The sequence below is a fragment of the Rana temporaria genome, chromosome 1 (assembly GCF_905171775.1).
Source record: "Rana temporaria chromosome 1, aRanTem1.1, whole genome shotgun sequence".
In the NCBI taxonomy this organism is placed as follows: domain Eukaryota; kingdom Metazoa; phylum Chordata; class Amphibia; order Anura; family Ranidae; genus Rana; species Rana temporaria.
In genome coordinates this window covers 578,688,079-578,707,029 of record NC_053489.1, presented here as the reverse complement: position 1 = coordinate 578,707,029, position 18,951 = coordinate 578,688,079, and the positions used below count along the sequence as shown (strand labels likewise).

The window sequence follows — 18,951 nt, the reverse complement described above, 5'->3', positions numbered from 1 at the left end:
TACTCCTACAATGTTAAAACATAATCACCATGTAAGTCAACTAAATACAAGCCTTGAATTCTCTCAGCTGTTGTTGCTGTCACAGCACTGTCTTCTCTAGTTCTGGGACTCTGATTCAAGAAGGGTTATTGTTGGCCTCGTCTTGCTACAACACATGCAGATACATGTGCTCTTTTGACTATTGAAAGCTTTATTCTCACAGATAACAGAGTGGATGAACAAAAGACAGGATAATGGAAGAAAGAAAAACAAAAATTTGTATGATGATGTTCCAAACTGATTCATAGTAGCACCGGGTAGAAAGTCCAAAAATTACAGTGCAAGTTATTTTGGCAGATGAACTATATGTTCAGCCAACATTAATTCAATTTAGAAAAAAAAAGAACATTTAAATGATATATCAGCATAATGAACATCAGGGGTATGCACTTTCATTTTGGTAATAAGACAGCATAAAAAACACGTATTTTTATTTTTACATGGAGGAATCTCTGAAATAGTATTTAGGTCTCTGCAAATCCCCAATTAACATTATTATGGTGTTCATGATGTGTATTATGTAAAAAAAAAAAAAAAAAAAAGGCCCTTATAGTCTCTTAATTTCGTTTTTTAGGAATGACTTCACTATGCAAAAAACTAGAGATGTCAATGATGGTTCATTTAAAAAAAAATTGTATTGTTCGTTAAGAATATGCAAATATTTTAATGTCCACCGTCTAGGCACAGATGCACTTTTACTTTCTCTTTGCCCCCTTCCTTCTCTGTATTGCCAGAAAAGAATTATAGAGAAAATTGTAGTGACACCTTACATTGGTGGTAGTTACAGATGTGACTCCCTACAATGGTTTCAGTGTGGGCAGTCTGACATTGCTCTCTCCGCAAGAAAACTTAGCGTAAAATGGCTGACAGGGACAATAGCTGAAAAGACAGCTTTATGAAATTGAAAAGCAACACTTTAAAAAATGAAGGGAGACAGTACAGTTACAATACAATTCAATAATAGAGATCAGAATGGTTGACATTTATGAAAAGGGCTAATCCTGCCATGAGCTGGGTGAGATCAAAGTTGCAGTTGACCTCCTCTTGAGGTAATTATTTTAAGGGTCTGTCTTCCTCCTGTTCCATCAACTGCTTTATGTTGCTATGTGCATCTGGGAAACAATTTAGGGATGGAAAATGTTTTTTCACCTTAATGCAATCTATGCATTAAGGTGAAAAAACTTCAGTGTATACCGCCCACCCCCCCCCCCCCCCCGAGCCCCCGTTTTACTTACCTGACCTGCCGAATGTCCCGCGCGGTCCCAAGATCCTCTTCGCCGCTGAGCCTGGCCGCTGATTGGCTAGAGCGGATGGATTGAGAGCAGCGCAGCCATTGGCTGGCGCTGCTGTCAATCACATCCAGTGATGCGGCGCGCCGAGTGATACAGTGAGCGGCTATGGCCGCTCGCTGTATCACGGGAGCGCGCCCGCAATTACTCACCATCATGCGAGCGCTCTCGCATGACTGTGGTCAGTACTTGCGGGGAGGACCAGAGACAGCCGCAGAGGGACCCCAGAAGACGTGGATCAGGGCCACTCTGTGCAAACGAACTGCACAGTGGAGGTAAGTATAACATGTTTGTTATTTTAAATTACATTTTTTTTTTCTTTACCAACACTTTAATGTTATTTCCATGACATAAAGATAGTTAAAAAGTCACAGTGACAGGCTAGCATTGTGTTGGTGGTTTGAGGCATTGGGGGAGATAAGGGATAATGCCAGCTCAGGCACCATAATGAAGTTGAATACTTAATTGTGTGAATACATTGCATGCATACATACATACATTTAGGCCTGAATAAGAATACTAAGAAACTAAGAATAATGCTGATAACTGTACTTTTTTACACATATATACAAAATATCCAATGCATGGTGAACTAAAAAAACTTTACCACTCAAACTACTATAGCAGCAGATAGTTAAAGTTTATAAAGGAAATCCCATATTATTTGTCCCATTATCAGAGAGCCTAACATGTTAGGCAGACTATCATGTTATAGAGCAAAATACATTAGTAAGAATAGGCAGCTAAAAAGACTCTCAAACTTTGAGTCTGTTATGTTAGTAGGCCATGTTTGATAAATTGTCATAACTTCATTGGCAGTATAAGGATGACACTACTGTTGCCACAAACAGTAAGGTAATTTTCATCTTTCTTTCCCCTCTACCCTCCACCCACTCCCTCCACCTCAGTTTTTTTCTTGCCTAGCCTTTCATTTCTAGGAGTTCAATGGCTCTGAAAGTGGCATTATAGGTCACATGACAGAAAAGACACCACTCTTCCAGGCTAATCACCAGGTCAAGGCCAACACATGTGAATATGTGACCATGACCTTTTGGCATTATGGACCACCTTGAAGCTCAGTGGACCGAAGTCATGATTCTGATTCACCATCCAATGAGCAAGCCGAAGGTGGATAGGGGACATACATGCTGATTACAGAAATAAAATAAATAAGTGGTACCTGCTGTACAAAACAGATAACATGCATGCATTTTTATTGTGCATATAGCTGTTCCTCCAGGAGATACAATTTAAGTATGTATGTTGTGCAGGCTTTAGTCACCACTGGTCCTACCTACCTTCATGAACATGCTAAATCCTGTCTTCAGCAGGTCGGTGAGGCCAGAAGACATGTGTTCAATATCCATTGGCTCAGCACGATTAGGGTGGAAAATTTCTTCAATGATCTGTTTCAACAGTGGCTTGTAGGAGGCCTAAAAAAAAATGTATTCAAATGTTATATCACGTTCCAGAATAATCCTCAGTTGTTTATTATTTCTGTTACTTTTCCTCTCCTCTTCCTCTCACATGTACCCATAAATAGTGCCTGACTATGTCTACTCTTTTCACCCAGCTCTTACATTCACAGACGCCTGTACTACAGCTTCTATGAGTGGAGAAGGCAGGCCTTTTAACCACTTAACCCCCGGACCATATTGCTGGTCAAAGACCAGAGCACTTTTTGCGATTCGGCACTGCGTCGCTTTAACTGACAATTGCGCAGTCGTGCGACGTGGCTCCCAAACAAAATTGGCGTCCTTTTTTCCCCACAAATAGAGCTTTCTTTTGGTGGTATTTGATCACCTCTGCGGTTTTTAGTTTTTGCGCTATAAACAAAAATAAAGCGACAATTTTGAAAAAAAATTATATTTTTAACTTTTTGCTATAATAAATATCCCCCAAAAATATATATATAAAAAAAAAATTTCCTCAGTTTAGGCCGATAGGTATTCTTCTACATATTTTTCATTAAAAAAAATTGCAATAAGCGTTTATTGAATCGCAAAATAGGGGGTATTTTTATGGCATTTTTATTAATATTTTTTTTTTACTAGTAATGGCGGTGATCAGCGATTTTTTTCGGTACTGCGACATTATGGCGGACACTTTTGACACATTTTTGGGACCATTGGCATTTTTATAGCGATCAGTGCTATAAAAATGCATTGGATTACTATAAAACTGCCACTGGCAGTGAAGGGGTTAACACTAGGGGGCGGGGAAGGGGTTAAGTATGTTCCCTGGGTTTTCTTCTAACTGTAGGGGGGGGTGGACTGACTTGGGGAAATGACTGATCTTCTGTTCATACATTGTATGAACAGAAGATCAGCATTTCTCTCCCTGACAGGACCGGGAGCTGTGTGTTTACACACACAGCTCCCGGTCCTTGCTCTGTAACGAGCGATCGCGCGTGCCCGGCGGAGATCGCGCCCGCGCGTGCCCGGCGGAGATCGCGCCCGCGCGTGCCCGGCGGAGATCGCGCCCGCCGGGCACGCTCCCCTATTGGCGAACCGGGCACGTGCCCCTATTGGCTGCTGGGCGAGGTGAAGTATAGCTACGTGCTCTCGCCCAGCAGAGCCGACCTGCCGCCGTATAAGTGCGGCGGCTGGTCGGCAAGCAGTTAACCATCCACCCATCTTCAAATCATAGATACTGTTTCATTCACAGAAGCAATAGTACGGCTTTACAGTACCCAATTCTCTGGAAGTAAAACAATGTTTACATAAACAACTATATATGGAGAATATACAGAATATACTAAACACATTCATGTCTCAAGAGCAAAAGGGCCCTCTATGGATGTATCTGTCTGCCGATCTATAGATCTATCTATGAATGTATCCATGTATTTCTTTATTATGATCGGCCAGAATTCTTGTATCATTCATGCCGAAAAGGAACAAATACCATACTGCCACATAATCTTTAGTAATGATCTGGTTCATAACCCACTTGCTGCATCACATCAACACACCCTACCACAAAAATATACCATACTGTGGGCTGGAAAATTATACTTATTGTGATAACCACATGACAAAATATGCATCATCATAACAAAATAACAAACATACAGATGAAGCAAAGCACAAATCAACCACAATCATTTTATTTGTGGTTGGACAAATACAGGTAGCTTCTTCCAAAACATTCATATCCTAGTTACCTGAATATATTGCTACTTTTTTTAGACCCCTTTCACACAGAGGCAGTTTTCAGGCATTTCAGCACTGGAAAAAGCCCCTAAAAACCGCCTCCCATTAATTTCAGTGTGTCTTTTCACACTGGGGTGATGCGCTTGTGGGATTGTTAGGAAAAGTCCTGCAAGCAGCATCTTTGGGGCAGTTTGGGAGTGCTGCATTTAGCGCTCCCAAAAGGCCCTGCCCATTGAAAAAGCAATTTGAAAACGCCACAACAACAGTGCTTTTGACTTCTTCTTTGGGGTTAAAAGTGCCCCACTAGCAGCCAAAAAGCACCACTTAAACAGCGGTAAAGAGCCGCTAAAACAAGCGGCGCTAAAGCACTAATGTGGCTGCGGCCCCAGCGTGAAAGGGGTCTTATGGATGTATTAATTATTCATTAGTTTTCATTGGTGTTTGAAGCTTCCTGAATTATTTATATTTCCATTCATCCTTCCTTCAATCATATGAAATTTGCTAGTACTGTATGCTGAAAAATAGCCCCACATCATGATGTTCTTACCTCCAAACTTCACTGTTGGTATTGGGTTGATGTGCAGTGCCATTTGACCCCCAAACACTGAGTGTTTTATGGCCTCCAGATAGTTACATTTTTGTCTCATCTGACCAGACTATATTTTCCCAGTTTTTTTACAGGCTTGTCTAAATCTTGTGCAGCAAACTTTAATCACCTCAGCCCTGGAAGATTTTACCCCCTTCCTGACCAGAGCACTTTTTACGATTTGGCACTGTGTCGCTTTAACTGACAAATGCGCAGTCATGCGACTCTGTACCCAAACAATTTTTGCGTCCTTTTTTCCCACAAATAAAGCTTTCTTTTGGTGGTATTTGATCACCTCTGCGTTTTTGTTTTTTTTGCACTCTAAACAAAAAACAAACGTAATTTAAAAGAAAATATATATATATATACATTTTTTACTTTTTGCTATAATAAATATCTCCAAATTTCAAATAAATACAATTTCTTCATCAGTTTAGAATGACATATATTATTCTACATATTTTTGGTTAAAAAAAAATAAAAATCGCAATAAGCGTATATTGATTGTAGATGCTATAACTTTTGCGCAAATCAAACTATGGGAAAGATTTATGGCATTTTTATGTTTTTTTTTACTAGTAATGGCGGTGATCTGTGATTTTTAGCGGGACTTTGACATTGCGACGGACAGATCGGACACTTTTGGGACCACTGACATTTATACAGCGAACAGTGCTATAAATATGCACTGATTACTGTGTAAATGTCACTGGCAAGGAAGGGGTTAACACTAGGGGCGATCAAGGGGTTAAATGTGTGTTCCCTCAGTGTGCTGTAACTATTTAGTAGGAACAAATGACATGTCTTATCTTCCCTAAAAGGACACAAATCACAAATTTACACACACAAATCCCCGTGCTGGCTCTCGTGCATATGTTCGGGTTTCACGCAGGGGTGCCATTGTGCTCCCGTAAAAAAGACATGAGAAGGTCGGGAACCAGTTAAACGAACTTCAACGTGCTTTTTCTTCAGCAATGGAGTCTTGCGTGGTGAGCGTGCATACAGGCCATGGCGGATGAGTGCATTACTATTTGTATTCTGTGAAATAACTTTACCTGCTAATTTAGTGCCTTTTTGAAGATTTCCACAAGTGGTCCTTGGTCCTTGGACAACTCTTCTGATAATTCTTTTCACTCCTCTATCAGAAAGCTTAATTCGTCCTCAGAATGATTCACATTTCATTTCTGATTCAAACCAGTAAGGTAAAATTAATAGACTCCTAACTTGAGTATTCCCAACGATGATTGTTAACAATACATGGGTTGGATTATTTTTTACAAGCATTTATGAGGTCCCCTAGGTGTTGACTTAAATTTTTTCAAAGACTATCAACTAATGTTCTTTATAAGCAGCATTTATATTCATCATGTCTCTGGTTAATAAAACATATGCTGAAATCATTATAAAAAAATATATAAAAATATAGCAAGCATGTGTGCCATGGTTAAAGAATTATCTGCGTGAATCAGAACTTCTCTATTGCACAATTAACATTTCCATCCACACAAAGATAAGGCATCAGATTTAAATACCCCAGATTTGCTACGGCTGTACATGTTTTTGAGGCAAGATAGCATAACATTCCATTCTGCCCTGTAAGTCTAGCAGATCACACCTACACTACAAGGAAGTCTATATATGGCTGTACATGCTGATCAGGCTTTTAAGTTCAAGTCTAACTAAATAAAAACACACGCACATGTTGCAGAATTGCAATGTCATGAATATCAAAGCAGTCTGTCATGTTAACTGTTATGTTGTTTTGTTAGCCTATTCCAGTACAGTTAATATGGCATGCACGCTCAGATAAAATACACTAGTCAGTGCCAACATCATGCTCTAATCAAGGTAATGCTGGATATACACATAGCAATTTTTTTTATGCCACTTTCCACCAGCTTGCAATTTTTAAAACGTCCAAAAGTCAATCGGACACCAATACGAGATAAATACGTGTTAAATCCAAAAACAAAAAATGTTATATATTGCAGATTACCAATTCCTAAATGTTATTGCTGGTTTAATTTTATTCTTATTTTTGCCTGTTTTTACAGGCAGTGTTTCATTTTCGACTTTCTTTAACAGACCAAGCTGTCCAGCAGTAAAAACAGTTAGGCCCTGTACACACGATCAGTCCAAACTGATGAAAACAGACTGAAGTTCAGTTTCATCAGTCCAAACCGACCGTGTGTATGGCCTATCGGACTGTTGTCCTTCAGTCCAAAGTTTCAGGCCTTGTACACACGATCAGTCCAAACTGATGAAAACGGACTGAAGGCTGAAGTCTGATGGTCTGATGGACTGATGGTCTGATGGTCTGATGTGCCTACACACCATCAGTTCAAAATCCGATCGAGTCCAACGCGGTGACGTAAAACACAACGACGTGCTAAAAAAAAACGAAGTTCAATGCTTCCAAGCATGCGTCGACTTGATTCTGAGCATGCGCGGGTTTTGAACCGATGCTTTTGCGTACTAACCATCGTTTTTTACTGATCGGTCATCAGTCCATCAGTCCGATTTTAAAGCAAGTTTTAAAACTTTGGTCTGAAGGACAAAAGTCTGATGGGCCATACACACGGTAGGTTTGGACTGATGAAACTGAACTTCAGTCCATTTTCATCAGTTTGGACTGATTGTGTGTACAGGGCCTCAGAACTTGCTTTAAAGCGGAGTTCCGGCCACAATTTCACTTTTTAAATATAAATACCCCTGTAATACACAAGCTTAATGTATTCTAGTAAAATTAGTCTGTAAACTAAGGTCCGTTTTGTTAGGTTGTTACAGCATTTAGACCCTTTATAAAATAGAAATTGACTGGGGCCATCTTAAGTGTGAGCATCATGAAGCCAGACTGTATGACTTCCTGGATTTCAGCCTTGCAGATCTCGCACATGCTCAGTGCTGCACAAGCAGTGTCAGATCAGGTTTCAGCACCTGTGCTGTCCAAGTCACATGATTCTTTGAGACTGGGGAGTGCACAGACTCCTGGAAAATTACACCCACTACATTCCCAGGAGTCTGTGCGGTGTAGGTTAGGAAGCATTAAGCACCTAGGTGCAGGAAGTGGGAAGATTAACTATTCTGCCTAGCAACAACACTTTGAAGGCATCTAAAAAAAATAAAAAAATTAGTAAAGGACTAATGAATTTTTTTTAAAACTACTGATGTAATGTTATATTTATATGTGGAACTCCACTTTAAAATCGGACTGATGGACGCCTGACCGATCGGTCAAAACCGATGGTTAGTACGCAAAAGCATCGGTTCAAAACCCGCGCATGCTCAGAATCAAGTCGACGCATGCTTGGAAGCATTGAACTTCGTTTTTTCAGCACGTCGTTGTGTTTTACGTCACCGCGTTGGACTCCATCAGTTTTTGAACTGATGGTGTGTACGCACATCTGACCATCAGTCCATCAGACCATCAGTCCGTTTTCATCAGTTTGGACTGATCGTGTGTACAAGGCCTTAGAAGGTTAAGACAAACCATAAACACCCCCATTCACACTTGTGCGACTTGTCGACTTTGGAAATCAAATTCGCATGACAAGTTGTACCCCATGTTTTCCCAATGATAGCCATTCATATGTGTGCGACAAAGTATACCTAAAGGAAAAACTTTTTTCTTAGAACGCATGTCAGTTTTTATTGCTGTTTGCGTCCACTTTCTATTTGTCCTGTTTACCATAATCATTGAAAGTAAAAGTAAAAGAAAATCCCAGATTTTGGGTTGTCCCCAGTAAAGTAAAAGAGGGGGAATCTTCCAAAGGGACACTAGTTCTGGTGACCTGGGGGTCCCCAAGGAATTAGCAAAAAATAAATCTGCGCCAAGTGACAAATTGATTATTCCAAAAAGGTTAATCTCTATAAATCTAAGCTGCTCCCCTAAAATGTAAAGAGTGACCTCTTACTAAAGTGTGATTGGTGATAAAGAGGGCGCTGTAAAGTGATTAAATAATCTCTCATAAATTATTAAACTAAAAATATATAAATATATACAAAAATAATAGTAATCACAAATTCCACCTCAAGTGAATCAAGTGTAAGGCCCCATACTCACGAGCAAACATGTCTGCTGAAACTGGCCCGCAGGCCAGTTTCAGCAGACATGTTTGGTCGTGTGTGGGCGCGAGCGGGCCGAATTCCAGCAAACATTTGCCCGCCGGGCCTTTTCCCAGCAGACAAATATTCCTGGACTTGTTTTAAAACAGCCCGCTGGAATTCTGCCCGCTCGGACATGTACGGTCGTCAGTACAGACCTACCGTACATGTCCAGGCGCCCGCCGTCCCTCGCATGCGTCGAATGACTTCGACGCATGCGTGGAAGCATTTTAAAGGCGGGCCACCCACGTCGCCGCGTCATTGTCGCGGCGACACCGCGTCATCGACGCGGCGACACCGCGGACACGCCCCGCGTATTGTTTACGCGCGGACTTCTGTACGATGGTGTGTACAACCATCGTACAGAAGCCCTCTGGCAGACATGTATGGTGAAAACGGACCGACGGACCGCTTTCACCATACATGTTTGGTCGTGAGTACCCGGCCTAATACTATACAATTAGTGATAATATCTCTATAAATTAAATCAATAGACACATTAACAAAAACATATATGTCTAATTATATATAAATAAAGTCCCAATAGTGAAAAAAATCCCAGATGAAGTGATTCTAGTCCAAAATCCAATTCACCAACAAAAACATTTATGAAAATTCTTGCTGTAATATAATTCATTAGCCAGGAAGTGCAAACTTGTTCCTTTTTTTGTTTTGTTTTAGTTGAATGGTATGGGGACGTATTAGAAGCTCCCTCAGGTTTTTATAGCTGTCTGTGTCTATGTTGGAGAGATTCATCTTCTCCCTTTGTCCAGGTCAAGTATATGCAGGGCTCTCTGGGAGAATTAACAAGCACTGACTAGACCATGCTCGGGGGAGGGAAACAAGCAGGTAGTCCTGGAGAAAACACTTCAGCAGCACTCCAAGGAGAGGGAAGCAGCTCTCCAATAGCAACAAAAACACTAAGTGCACTAAGATTCTAAGTGCAGCAACTTCTGGTACTTTATTGCCTCATAGAGATTAAAAACACTTACTAGATCCAGTAGGTATAAAAGCTCATCAAAGTCATAGCATTGTCCAGTGGGCTCTTTTCCTGGAGGGTTGCTCTGTGTTGGCGGCAGCACTGTGTAGGGGATTACTGGCCAGCCAGCAGTGGAGCACCATATGTTGTGAAAGCAGGAAATGCAGCGGTGTTGTCATAACCAGCATGGAACGCAGGACCTAGAAGTGACATCAGAGTGGGCAAGATGCGTTTCGGAGCATGCCCATTAGCTCCTTCTTCATGCCATTGGCATTGTCAGGCATCCCCCACACAGCGATACCACCGACATAGAGCAACCCTCCAGGAATGGAGCCTGCTGGACACTGCTGTGACTTTGATGAGCATTTATATCTTCTGGTTTTAGTAAGTGTTTTTAATTTCTTTGAGGCAATAAAGTACATCAAGTTACTGCACTTAGAAGCACCTTCTGCTTGTGTTCTCTTTGTCCAGGTGACTGCTGCCATTAGGGAAAAACCAAAATTCTGAACGTTCACCAGAATAGGAATACGTTGATCTGGCGACAACTGACTATGGGAGCATTATTTTCACTTTTCAAAGACTTTCTCACATCTCCTGTGAGAAAGTCTGACAGACTGACAAACTGACAGAGGATTAACCCTCCCCTACTCTGGAGACAAAACAGGAAGTGAAATAAAGTCTTTCTAAAGTGAGAGGAATGTCCCCTTTGTCAGCAGTCACCAGAACAAATTACCCCATTGAAAGATTTCCCTCCTGTTCTGGTGACAGTTCAAAATTTTGGGACTTTGGGAAATTTCCATCTTAACTGTCATAAGAACATTTGTTACCATTGGATGCTTTACCCTGGACTCTTCCTCTAGTGACAATTAAATTGGTTGTTGGTGCTGGTCTGAGTATTTCAAAAACTGCCGATCACCTGGGATTTTCACACACAACCATCTCTAGGGTTTACAGAGAACGTTCGAAAAAAGAGAATATCCAGTGAGCGGAGGTCGTGTCAGAGAAGAATGGGCAGACTGGTTCGAGCTGCTAGTAAAGGCAACAGTAACTCAAATAACCACTCGTTACCACCAAGGTTATTTAAGCATTTTCAGCGGCTAATTTAATCACTTACTGAGTTTTCCAGCATTGAAAGTTGTAAACAGTAAGAATTTTACAGATAGTTTACTAAGGAATCTTTATTTTTTTGTGCTCAATACGTACAGCCTTAAAATGCTGAGGTCTGTGCTGTTTCTCTGGTGTCTGGCTGCAGCAGAAAACAGTTTGGTGGTCACAATGCAAGAGGAGAATCTCATTACATAACACTCCTATAGAATCTCAACGGGCAAAATCCATCTCCTACTTTTCATCTATACTGGACAAAAACAGAGAGAGATGGAGCAGAGGACAACCATGTAAATAAACAGTTCTTAGTTCACCAGACATGTTGTTAGGAGATGCCGAAAAGGGTCATGATTATTTAGGTTTGTTGTATTTTAATTACTAGCTGAACACAGAACAGAACACAACCTGCTTTGAATTCCAGAAAAATAATGAATTATAATTAATCAGTGTATTATTATGGTGTGTCACCCTTCTGTGAGGTTTTCTTGTGAAAATCTGACGCTCGTATCTAGAAAGTAAACATGACGCATATCCTTAAACATTTATTGTAGTTTACCTCCAAATAAATGATTCCCAAGAACTAGAACTCCTGGCTTCATTCCAGAGATAAACCTGACTGTCTGCTAAAGCAAGCAATTTTTCCAGCTTGATTTGTTCCCCTTTTTACTTCCAGTTTTTCCGATTACATTTTTTTTAATTTCTAGGAATTGGGACCTAAAATTCTGCATTCTGGGGCAGATCCACAAAGAAAGTATGCCGGCGTATCTATCTTTCAAATTTCCCGCATCGTATCTTTGTTTTGAATCCTCAAAACAAGATAAGACGGCATCTGGGTTAGATCCGACAGGCGTACGTCTTCGGATCTTAGATGCAATTCTTCGGCGTCCGTTGGGTGGCGTTCCCATCATATTCCGTGTTGATTATGCAAATTAGCTATTTCTGACGATCCACGAACGTACGAGCGGCCGTCGCATTCTTTTACGTCGTTTCCGTTCGGCTTTTTTCGGCATATAGTTAAAGCTGCTATCTGGTGGCGTACGCAATGGTAAGTATGGCCGTCGTTCCCGCGTCAAATTTAATTTTTTTTTATTTTGTTTGCGTAAGTCGTCCGTGAATGGGGCTGGACGTAATTTACGTCCACGTCAAACCAATGACGTCCTTGCGAGGTCATTTAGCACAATGCACGGCGGGAAATTTAGGGACGGCGCATTCGCAGTTCGTTCGGCGTGGGGACGCGCTTCATTTAAATTAAACACGCCCCCTACTCCCCGATTTGAATTACACGCCATTACGCCGCGAGAGATACACTACGCCGCCGTAACTTACGGCAGAAATTCTTTCTGGATTCAAAGATTAAAAAAGTAAGTTACAGCGGCGTAGCGTATCTCACATACGCTGCGCCCATGCAATTGTACGAGGATCTGCCCCTTTTATGGGTTACTATAGCTTGCACCACCTCTTGAAAGATGAATGTAAAGGTAAGGTAAAGCTGTCTGTGATCCAATTAGGAATATTTACCCTCACTTCCTCTGTGAATTCACAATACATTTTTCGGATAGTAAGGAAGGGTTGGCACTTTATTGCTGCCCATGCCTTCCAGTTCTGGTGACTACTGTACCTCTAATTTTTTATGAGTGTCAAAAGAAAAGGAAGTAAGGGGCCATATCTCTAGGAGGTCACTCTTTTCCACTGAATGAAAAAAATAAAAGGTCAAATTGGCCGGTGTTAGGCTTTAACATGTAAAGGTATCTCTAGGTAAACATTTTTTAAGTTTTGGAAAGAGTTGAGAAAAAATAGTTTCTCAGCCAGGTTTTTATTGTTAAAAATCGCAACCACCCCAATTTATAACTAGCTTTTCAAGTAAGGTGCACATAGAAGGGACAGGTTTTTATTGGTTAAAAATAGCACCAACCCAATTTATAACTAGCTTTGTAAGCAAGGTGCACATAGAAGGGCTTTGCAAAGCACAAACAAAAAAGGTTTTCCCACAACACCTCACAGAATTTGACTGGCAGCAGCAGGGGCCAACGGCTGCAACGGCTGCCTCTATGAAAAGAGAGAGAGAGAGGAGAGAGCCGTTGCAGATGGGCACAGCACTGGATCAAGATTGGGCTTAGTATACATGGGGGGTTGAGGGGGCAATACAAATACAGGGATATTTTTTACATTACCTCAGAGAATTATTGAACCGCTAGCCGACTGCCTAACGCGGATATACATATGTAGAAGAATATATATCGGCCTAAACTGAGAAAGAAATTATTTTTTTTATATATTTTTGGGGGATATTTATTATAGCAAAAAGTAAAAAATACTGTTTCTTTTTCAAAATCTTCGCTCTTTTTTTGTTTATAGTGCAAAAAATAAAAAATCACAGAGGTGATCAAATACCACCAAAAGAAAGCTCTATTTGTGTGGGGGAAAAAAAGATGTTAATTGTGTTTGGGTGCAATGTCGCATGACCGCGCAATTGTCAGTTAAAGCGACGCAGTGCCAAATCGCAAAAAGTGCTTTAATCAGGAAGGGGGTAAATTCTTCCGGGACTGAAGTGGTTAAAGTGGATGTAAACCCCAATTTTTTTTTTGTTATGTCACAATGCAGAGTATAAGATTTCCTATCATCTGTGCTCAGTCTTGCACAGCTCCGAGCAATCCTCTTTTATTGTTCAGTGAAATAAAACTGACTTACAGAGAAAAACCTTAGTCCGTTCCGCCCCCTTGCTGTGAGTGACAGGTTATTTACATATCTCATGCACTAGCCTGGAGACAGGCATTATTTTTTCATTCCCACCCCACCCACTCCTTTTCTGAAGTCATGTGGTTACTTTTCTGGATTTTGACTGAATGTTAGTGATCATAGCATAATTCAGTGTAAGGGGAGTGTAGAGGAGGGCGGGGAGTCTACTGACATCACAACTCCATCTACAGAGCTCCAGACAACAGATCCACCCACAGAATCTGCAGTTTTTCAGTTCTTATAACAGACAGAGGGGAAACATTTGACAGGTAAGGATACATGCACGAGGCGTGTACAGTACAGACCAAAAGTTTGGACACACCTTCTCATTCAAAGAGTTTTCTTTATTTTCATGACTATGAAAATTGTAGATTCACACTGAAGGCATCAAAACTATGAATCAACACATGTGGAATTATACATAACAAATAAGTGTGAAACAACTGAAAATATATTTCATATTCTAGGTTCTTCAAAGTAGCCACCTTTTGCAGCAGACACATCTCTAGAACAACTGGTAAGAGGAGACTGTGTGAATCAGGCCTTCATGGTAGAATATCTGCTAGGAAACCACTGCTAAAGAAAGGCAACAAGCAGAAGAGACTTGTTTGGGCTAAAGAACACAAGGAATGGACATTAGACCAGTGGAAATCTGTGCATTGGTCTGATGAGTCCAAACTTGAGATCTTTGGTTCCAACCCCAGTGTCTTTGTGCGACGCAGAAAAGGTGAACGGATGGACTCTACATGCCTGGTTCCCACCGTGAAGCATGGAGGAGGAGGTGTGATGGTGTGGGGGTGCTTTGCTGGTGACACTGTTGGGGATTTATTCAAAATTGAAGGCATACTGTACCAGCATGGCTACCACAGCATCTTGCAGCGGCATGCTATTCCATTCGTTTGCGTTTAGTTGGACCATCATTTATTTTTCAACAGGACAATGACCCCAAACACACCTCCAGGCTGTGTAAGGGCTATTTGACCAAGAAGGAGAGTGATGGGGTGCTGCGCCAGGTGACTACCTCTTGAAGCTCATCAAGAGAATGCCAAGAGTGTGCCAAGCAGTAATCAAAGCAAAAGGTGGCTACTTTGAAGAACCTAGAATATGAAATATATTTTCAGTTGTTTCACACTTTTTTGTTATGTATAATTCCACATGTGTTAATTCATAGTTTTGATGCCTTCAGTGTGAATCTACAATTTTCATAGTCATGAAAATAAAGAAAACTCTTTGAATGAGAAGGTGTGTCCAAACTTTTGGTCTGTACTGTATATCCTTATAAATCAGCACCATGGCAGTAGTTTAGAAAGGATGAGAGTGGGTTTACATCCACTTTAAGGTAAAAAAAAAAATATCCAGCCCTTAGAACCACTACTATATATGATCCAACGTGGAGACTCCTAATGATTACATTTAGGCTCCATTCACACCTAGGCAGACAAATTCGCAGCGTTTTGTCGCCGCAAATCGCGGTACAAATAGCGGCGTTTTGTACCGCGATTTGCGGCGACAAAACGCTGGTATTGTCCGCCTAGATGTGCCCCAGATTGACCCCCTCTATGGAGATGGTTCCCATCTCCTAGCCGAAAGCCGCCTGAAAAAAAGGTCCTTTTTTCAGGCGGCAGGCGGCCGGCGTTCGGCGTGGAGATGTGAACCATCTCCATAGAGGGACATGTGTTTTCATCCCTCTGGCGGCAGCGGCGTAGCTCTACAGGCGTTAAAACGCCTAGATGTGAATGGGGGCTTAGGATGCCACTTTTTTTCCCTTGCTAGCTGGAATGGTGGAATAACGTTTAGAAAGTTGTTCGCAAAACAATAAGCGAAAACCATTTAATCAGGGACACCTGTCTAAGAAGGGAATCCCCCTCACTTTGACATGAAGTGAAATGTCCACAATTCGGCACAGAGGATCAAACAAGATAATAAAAATAACCTGGCAGGGGTTTTACCATTTCTTACTAAACTATTTCCCAAACTAAAACTAAACAGGCCCAGCAACACATGCACCTGGTTCATAAGAGCTAAACATTTAGCACCCTTATCAAAATTCTGGATAAGTTTGGACTGTACATGTACAATAGTAATTTGTTACCCAGTATTGATCATTCTCGCCCTGTAGAACACTTTTCAATTATTTCCTACAGCTATATTCTGGTAACCCCCATCTAGTTAATAACAAAAAAAAAATAAAAAAAAAATAAAGTGATACCTAAATTTGTGGTCATGTGACAAATCCCAGGATTTAGGCTAGGGTCCTACTCTGCTGCCATGGACATTTTGATTAGTTATTTTATTGGCAGGGCCCTCGAAGGTCCTGGTTCCAGCAGCAGTATGGTGACATCACTATGAGAAATAGCAACAAGTCATCGGCGGGCCGAGACCTCAGTGCTGGATCACGGTTCTCCACCAGCAGATAATGGGCTTCGGAGGTTTTTGTTTAAAAACAAATCGGTGACTAACGGGAGGGGGTTAGGTAAGAGAAAAGGATTTATTTTTGCTATAAATCTGATCAATGGCCAGTACACACCACTAAGCAGTTTACCAATAACTGGAAGAGGGATATCTTATTACATTACTTAGCAATAGATATGTGCTGCTAATCCAAAAGATCAAACAAATCTTACCAGTGTGTGGCAAGCCACGAATGTGACTATCTGAATGTACAACCTCTCTTAGAAATTTCAACAGCTATGTCATGTGTGTGTCCACCTAAACAATGCACTTAGCCTATATTTAGTCAGATAAACCCTCACAATACATAGCTGCAGTAAATCTAAAGTAGCATTGCAAAATTACATTTTAATTACTGTGGCCAGCTTTGTCCAATCTAGTAGTCATATTCAATGTTCATTATTGCTGGCAAATCGCTTCTACTGGTGATCCAATACAAATATGGATTCCTCCTGCAGGCAGTTCACTGTTATTGAGGGACCAACTGCAGTTATGTTTGTTATTTTATTAAAAAAAGGCAGACTTGGACTAAAGAGCCTGTACTTGTCCATAAACTCTCTGAAACCTAAGAAACACCAAATATCACAGCTATCAGATTGCCAGTCTGAGCCAATCCACAACAATTCATCCCACATTTAAACATATTTAGTTAAGCTATGCCCACCTTTATTATTCTTCTACCCTGTGGACCCAGATATCCGTAAAAACCATTTTAAACTCTTTATGAACTTGACTGTTGTATGTTGAATGTGGCATTTTGCTAACTAGTGGCATTTTGCTAACTAGTGACTTAGACTTTCGACCTGCATTGATATTGTGACAAAAATAACAAGAAGAATCAAAATCTTATTATCCACATTTAGTTATTCTTTTAGTCAAAACGATATGACATGTACGTTTTCATTATATCTCCTCCTAAATATTACTTTCAATAAAATTTTTCTCAGGGAGTGATGCCAGCTTTCTACATTAAAAACAGAGCAACATATTAAAATTGCAATTTTCATGTTAAGAGACCATTAAAGGCAATGAATTATAATTTCTATTTTTGTTTAAACTGTGTGAATCTCTCATTAATAAAAGATTCAATAATTGTCGAGAAGCAACACTACAATGCATTGAGCATCATTCAGGCGCCTTTCACAAAGTAACAAATCAACAATGGTTTCCAGGAACTAATGTTTTTATTTAAAGACTTCTGCTGAATCTAAATCCACCTCCTCTTTCAATAGCTCAGAATGAATAATTCAGAACACACAAATTATATTCATGACAATGTGGATAATAGCCCATGGTTGTTTAGCAAACATTGGAAGAGTATCTATGTTGTAGGATAGATAGGTCTATACTCACTTATTAAAATGCCTGAAGGGTAAAGATGACAGATGTTGCACATGCAATGACAACCTTTGATTCTTATCTAATATTTCAATGGGAGAGGGAAAGAAACAAACAATCTTACTGGTTAACATGTGGGGGCAGTAAACATTCACCGGTGGGCAACCTTGGCTCAATATTGCTGACTCCTTCTGGAACGACACTTTGCTCTCCCAACAATAGTGGGCTTCTGATCTCAGTTTGGATTGCTCTGCCTATAGGTTACTGTGTGACCTGTTGTTGGCTTGTGCTCCTTCGACCTGGTCGGTTGTTTCATTTGTTGTGAATGTGTGTGTGTGTGTGTGTGTGTGTTTGCAGAATGAATGTTTCTCTACTGCTTATTGCTCTATGACAGGGGTGGCCAACCAGGGGCCCGGGGGCCACATGTGGCCCGCGGAGCCCTCTGATGTGGCCCGCGACCTCCTGCTCTGGAATGGTGGGTTGACAAGCCCAGATCGCAGGTTGCCAACCCGCCATACTGCAGCATCAGTGCTGTGAATGGTGGTGATAGAGGAAGAAAGCGGCTGCGGAGCAGAGCCCCATAAGCCGATGCTTTCTCTACAGCTAGTCTGTGGCAAAGTTAAGCTAACCCACATAATAGACACAGGTGCATTATGTTGCACCCACGTTGTGGGTAAACCGCAGCACATCAGGGTGAAAGCAGTTTTAGGCCCTTTTCACATGATCAGCCCAACCAAATAGGACCCCTAATTCACCTCTATAGAGCGACAGATGTCTGTTTACGCTCACCTACCTCCAATCCAAAAAACAAAAGGGAATTCGTCCCCTTCCATCTGGGCGGATCGGAGGACCTATAGAGTCTGCTCAATGTGACCCGCGACTGGTTACCAAGTTGCTTAAGTGGCCCTCGCTCTTCAAAAGGTTGGGCACCCCTGCTCTATGACTTACTGTAGCTTGGCCCTATGAGGTCCACATAAATTAACCCTGCTAAATCTTTTGCTAAAGGTTTTCCTCCGTTGAGGAACCAGGGTTCACAATACTTATGTATTACAAGTTAACCTGTTTGGCTACTGTTTCTGTACTGTACTTTATTTACGCGTTGCACCCATTGATGTGTTCGCATGTAAAACAATTTTTAAAGAAAATCAATAAACAAATATTTAAAAAAAA

At 41.0% G+C, this 18,951-nt stretch overlaps 1 protein-coding gene across 1 annotated transcript in view; it reads right to left on the bottom strand.

Annotated features, from left to right (window-relative positions):
• The window catches only part of SCFD2 (sec1 family domain containing 2), a 653,104-nt gene that overhangs the window by 52,757 nt on the left and 581,396 nt on the right, over positions 1 to 18,951 (bottom strand). The window contains exon 7 of the mRNA XM_040334879.1: positions 2,627 to 2,761. Within this exon, the coding sequence (XP_040190813.1) occupies positions 2,627 to 2,761 (135 nt within the window). The remainder of the gene's footprint in view (positions 1 to 2,626; positions 2,762 to 18,951) is intronic.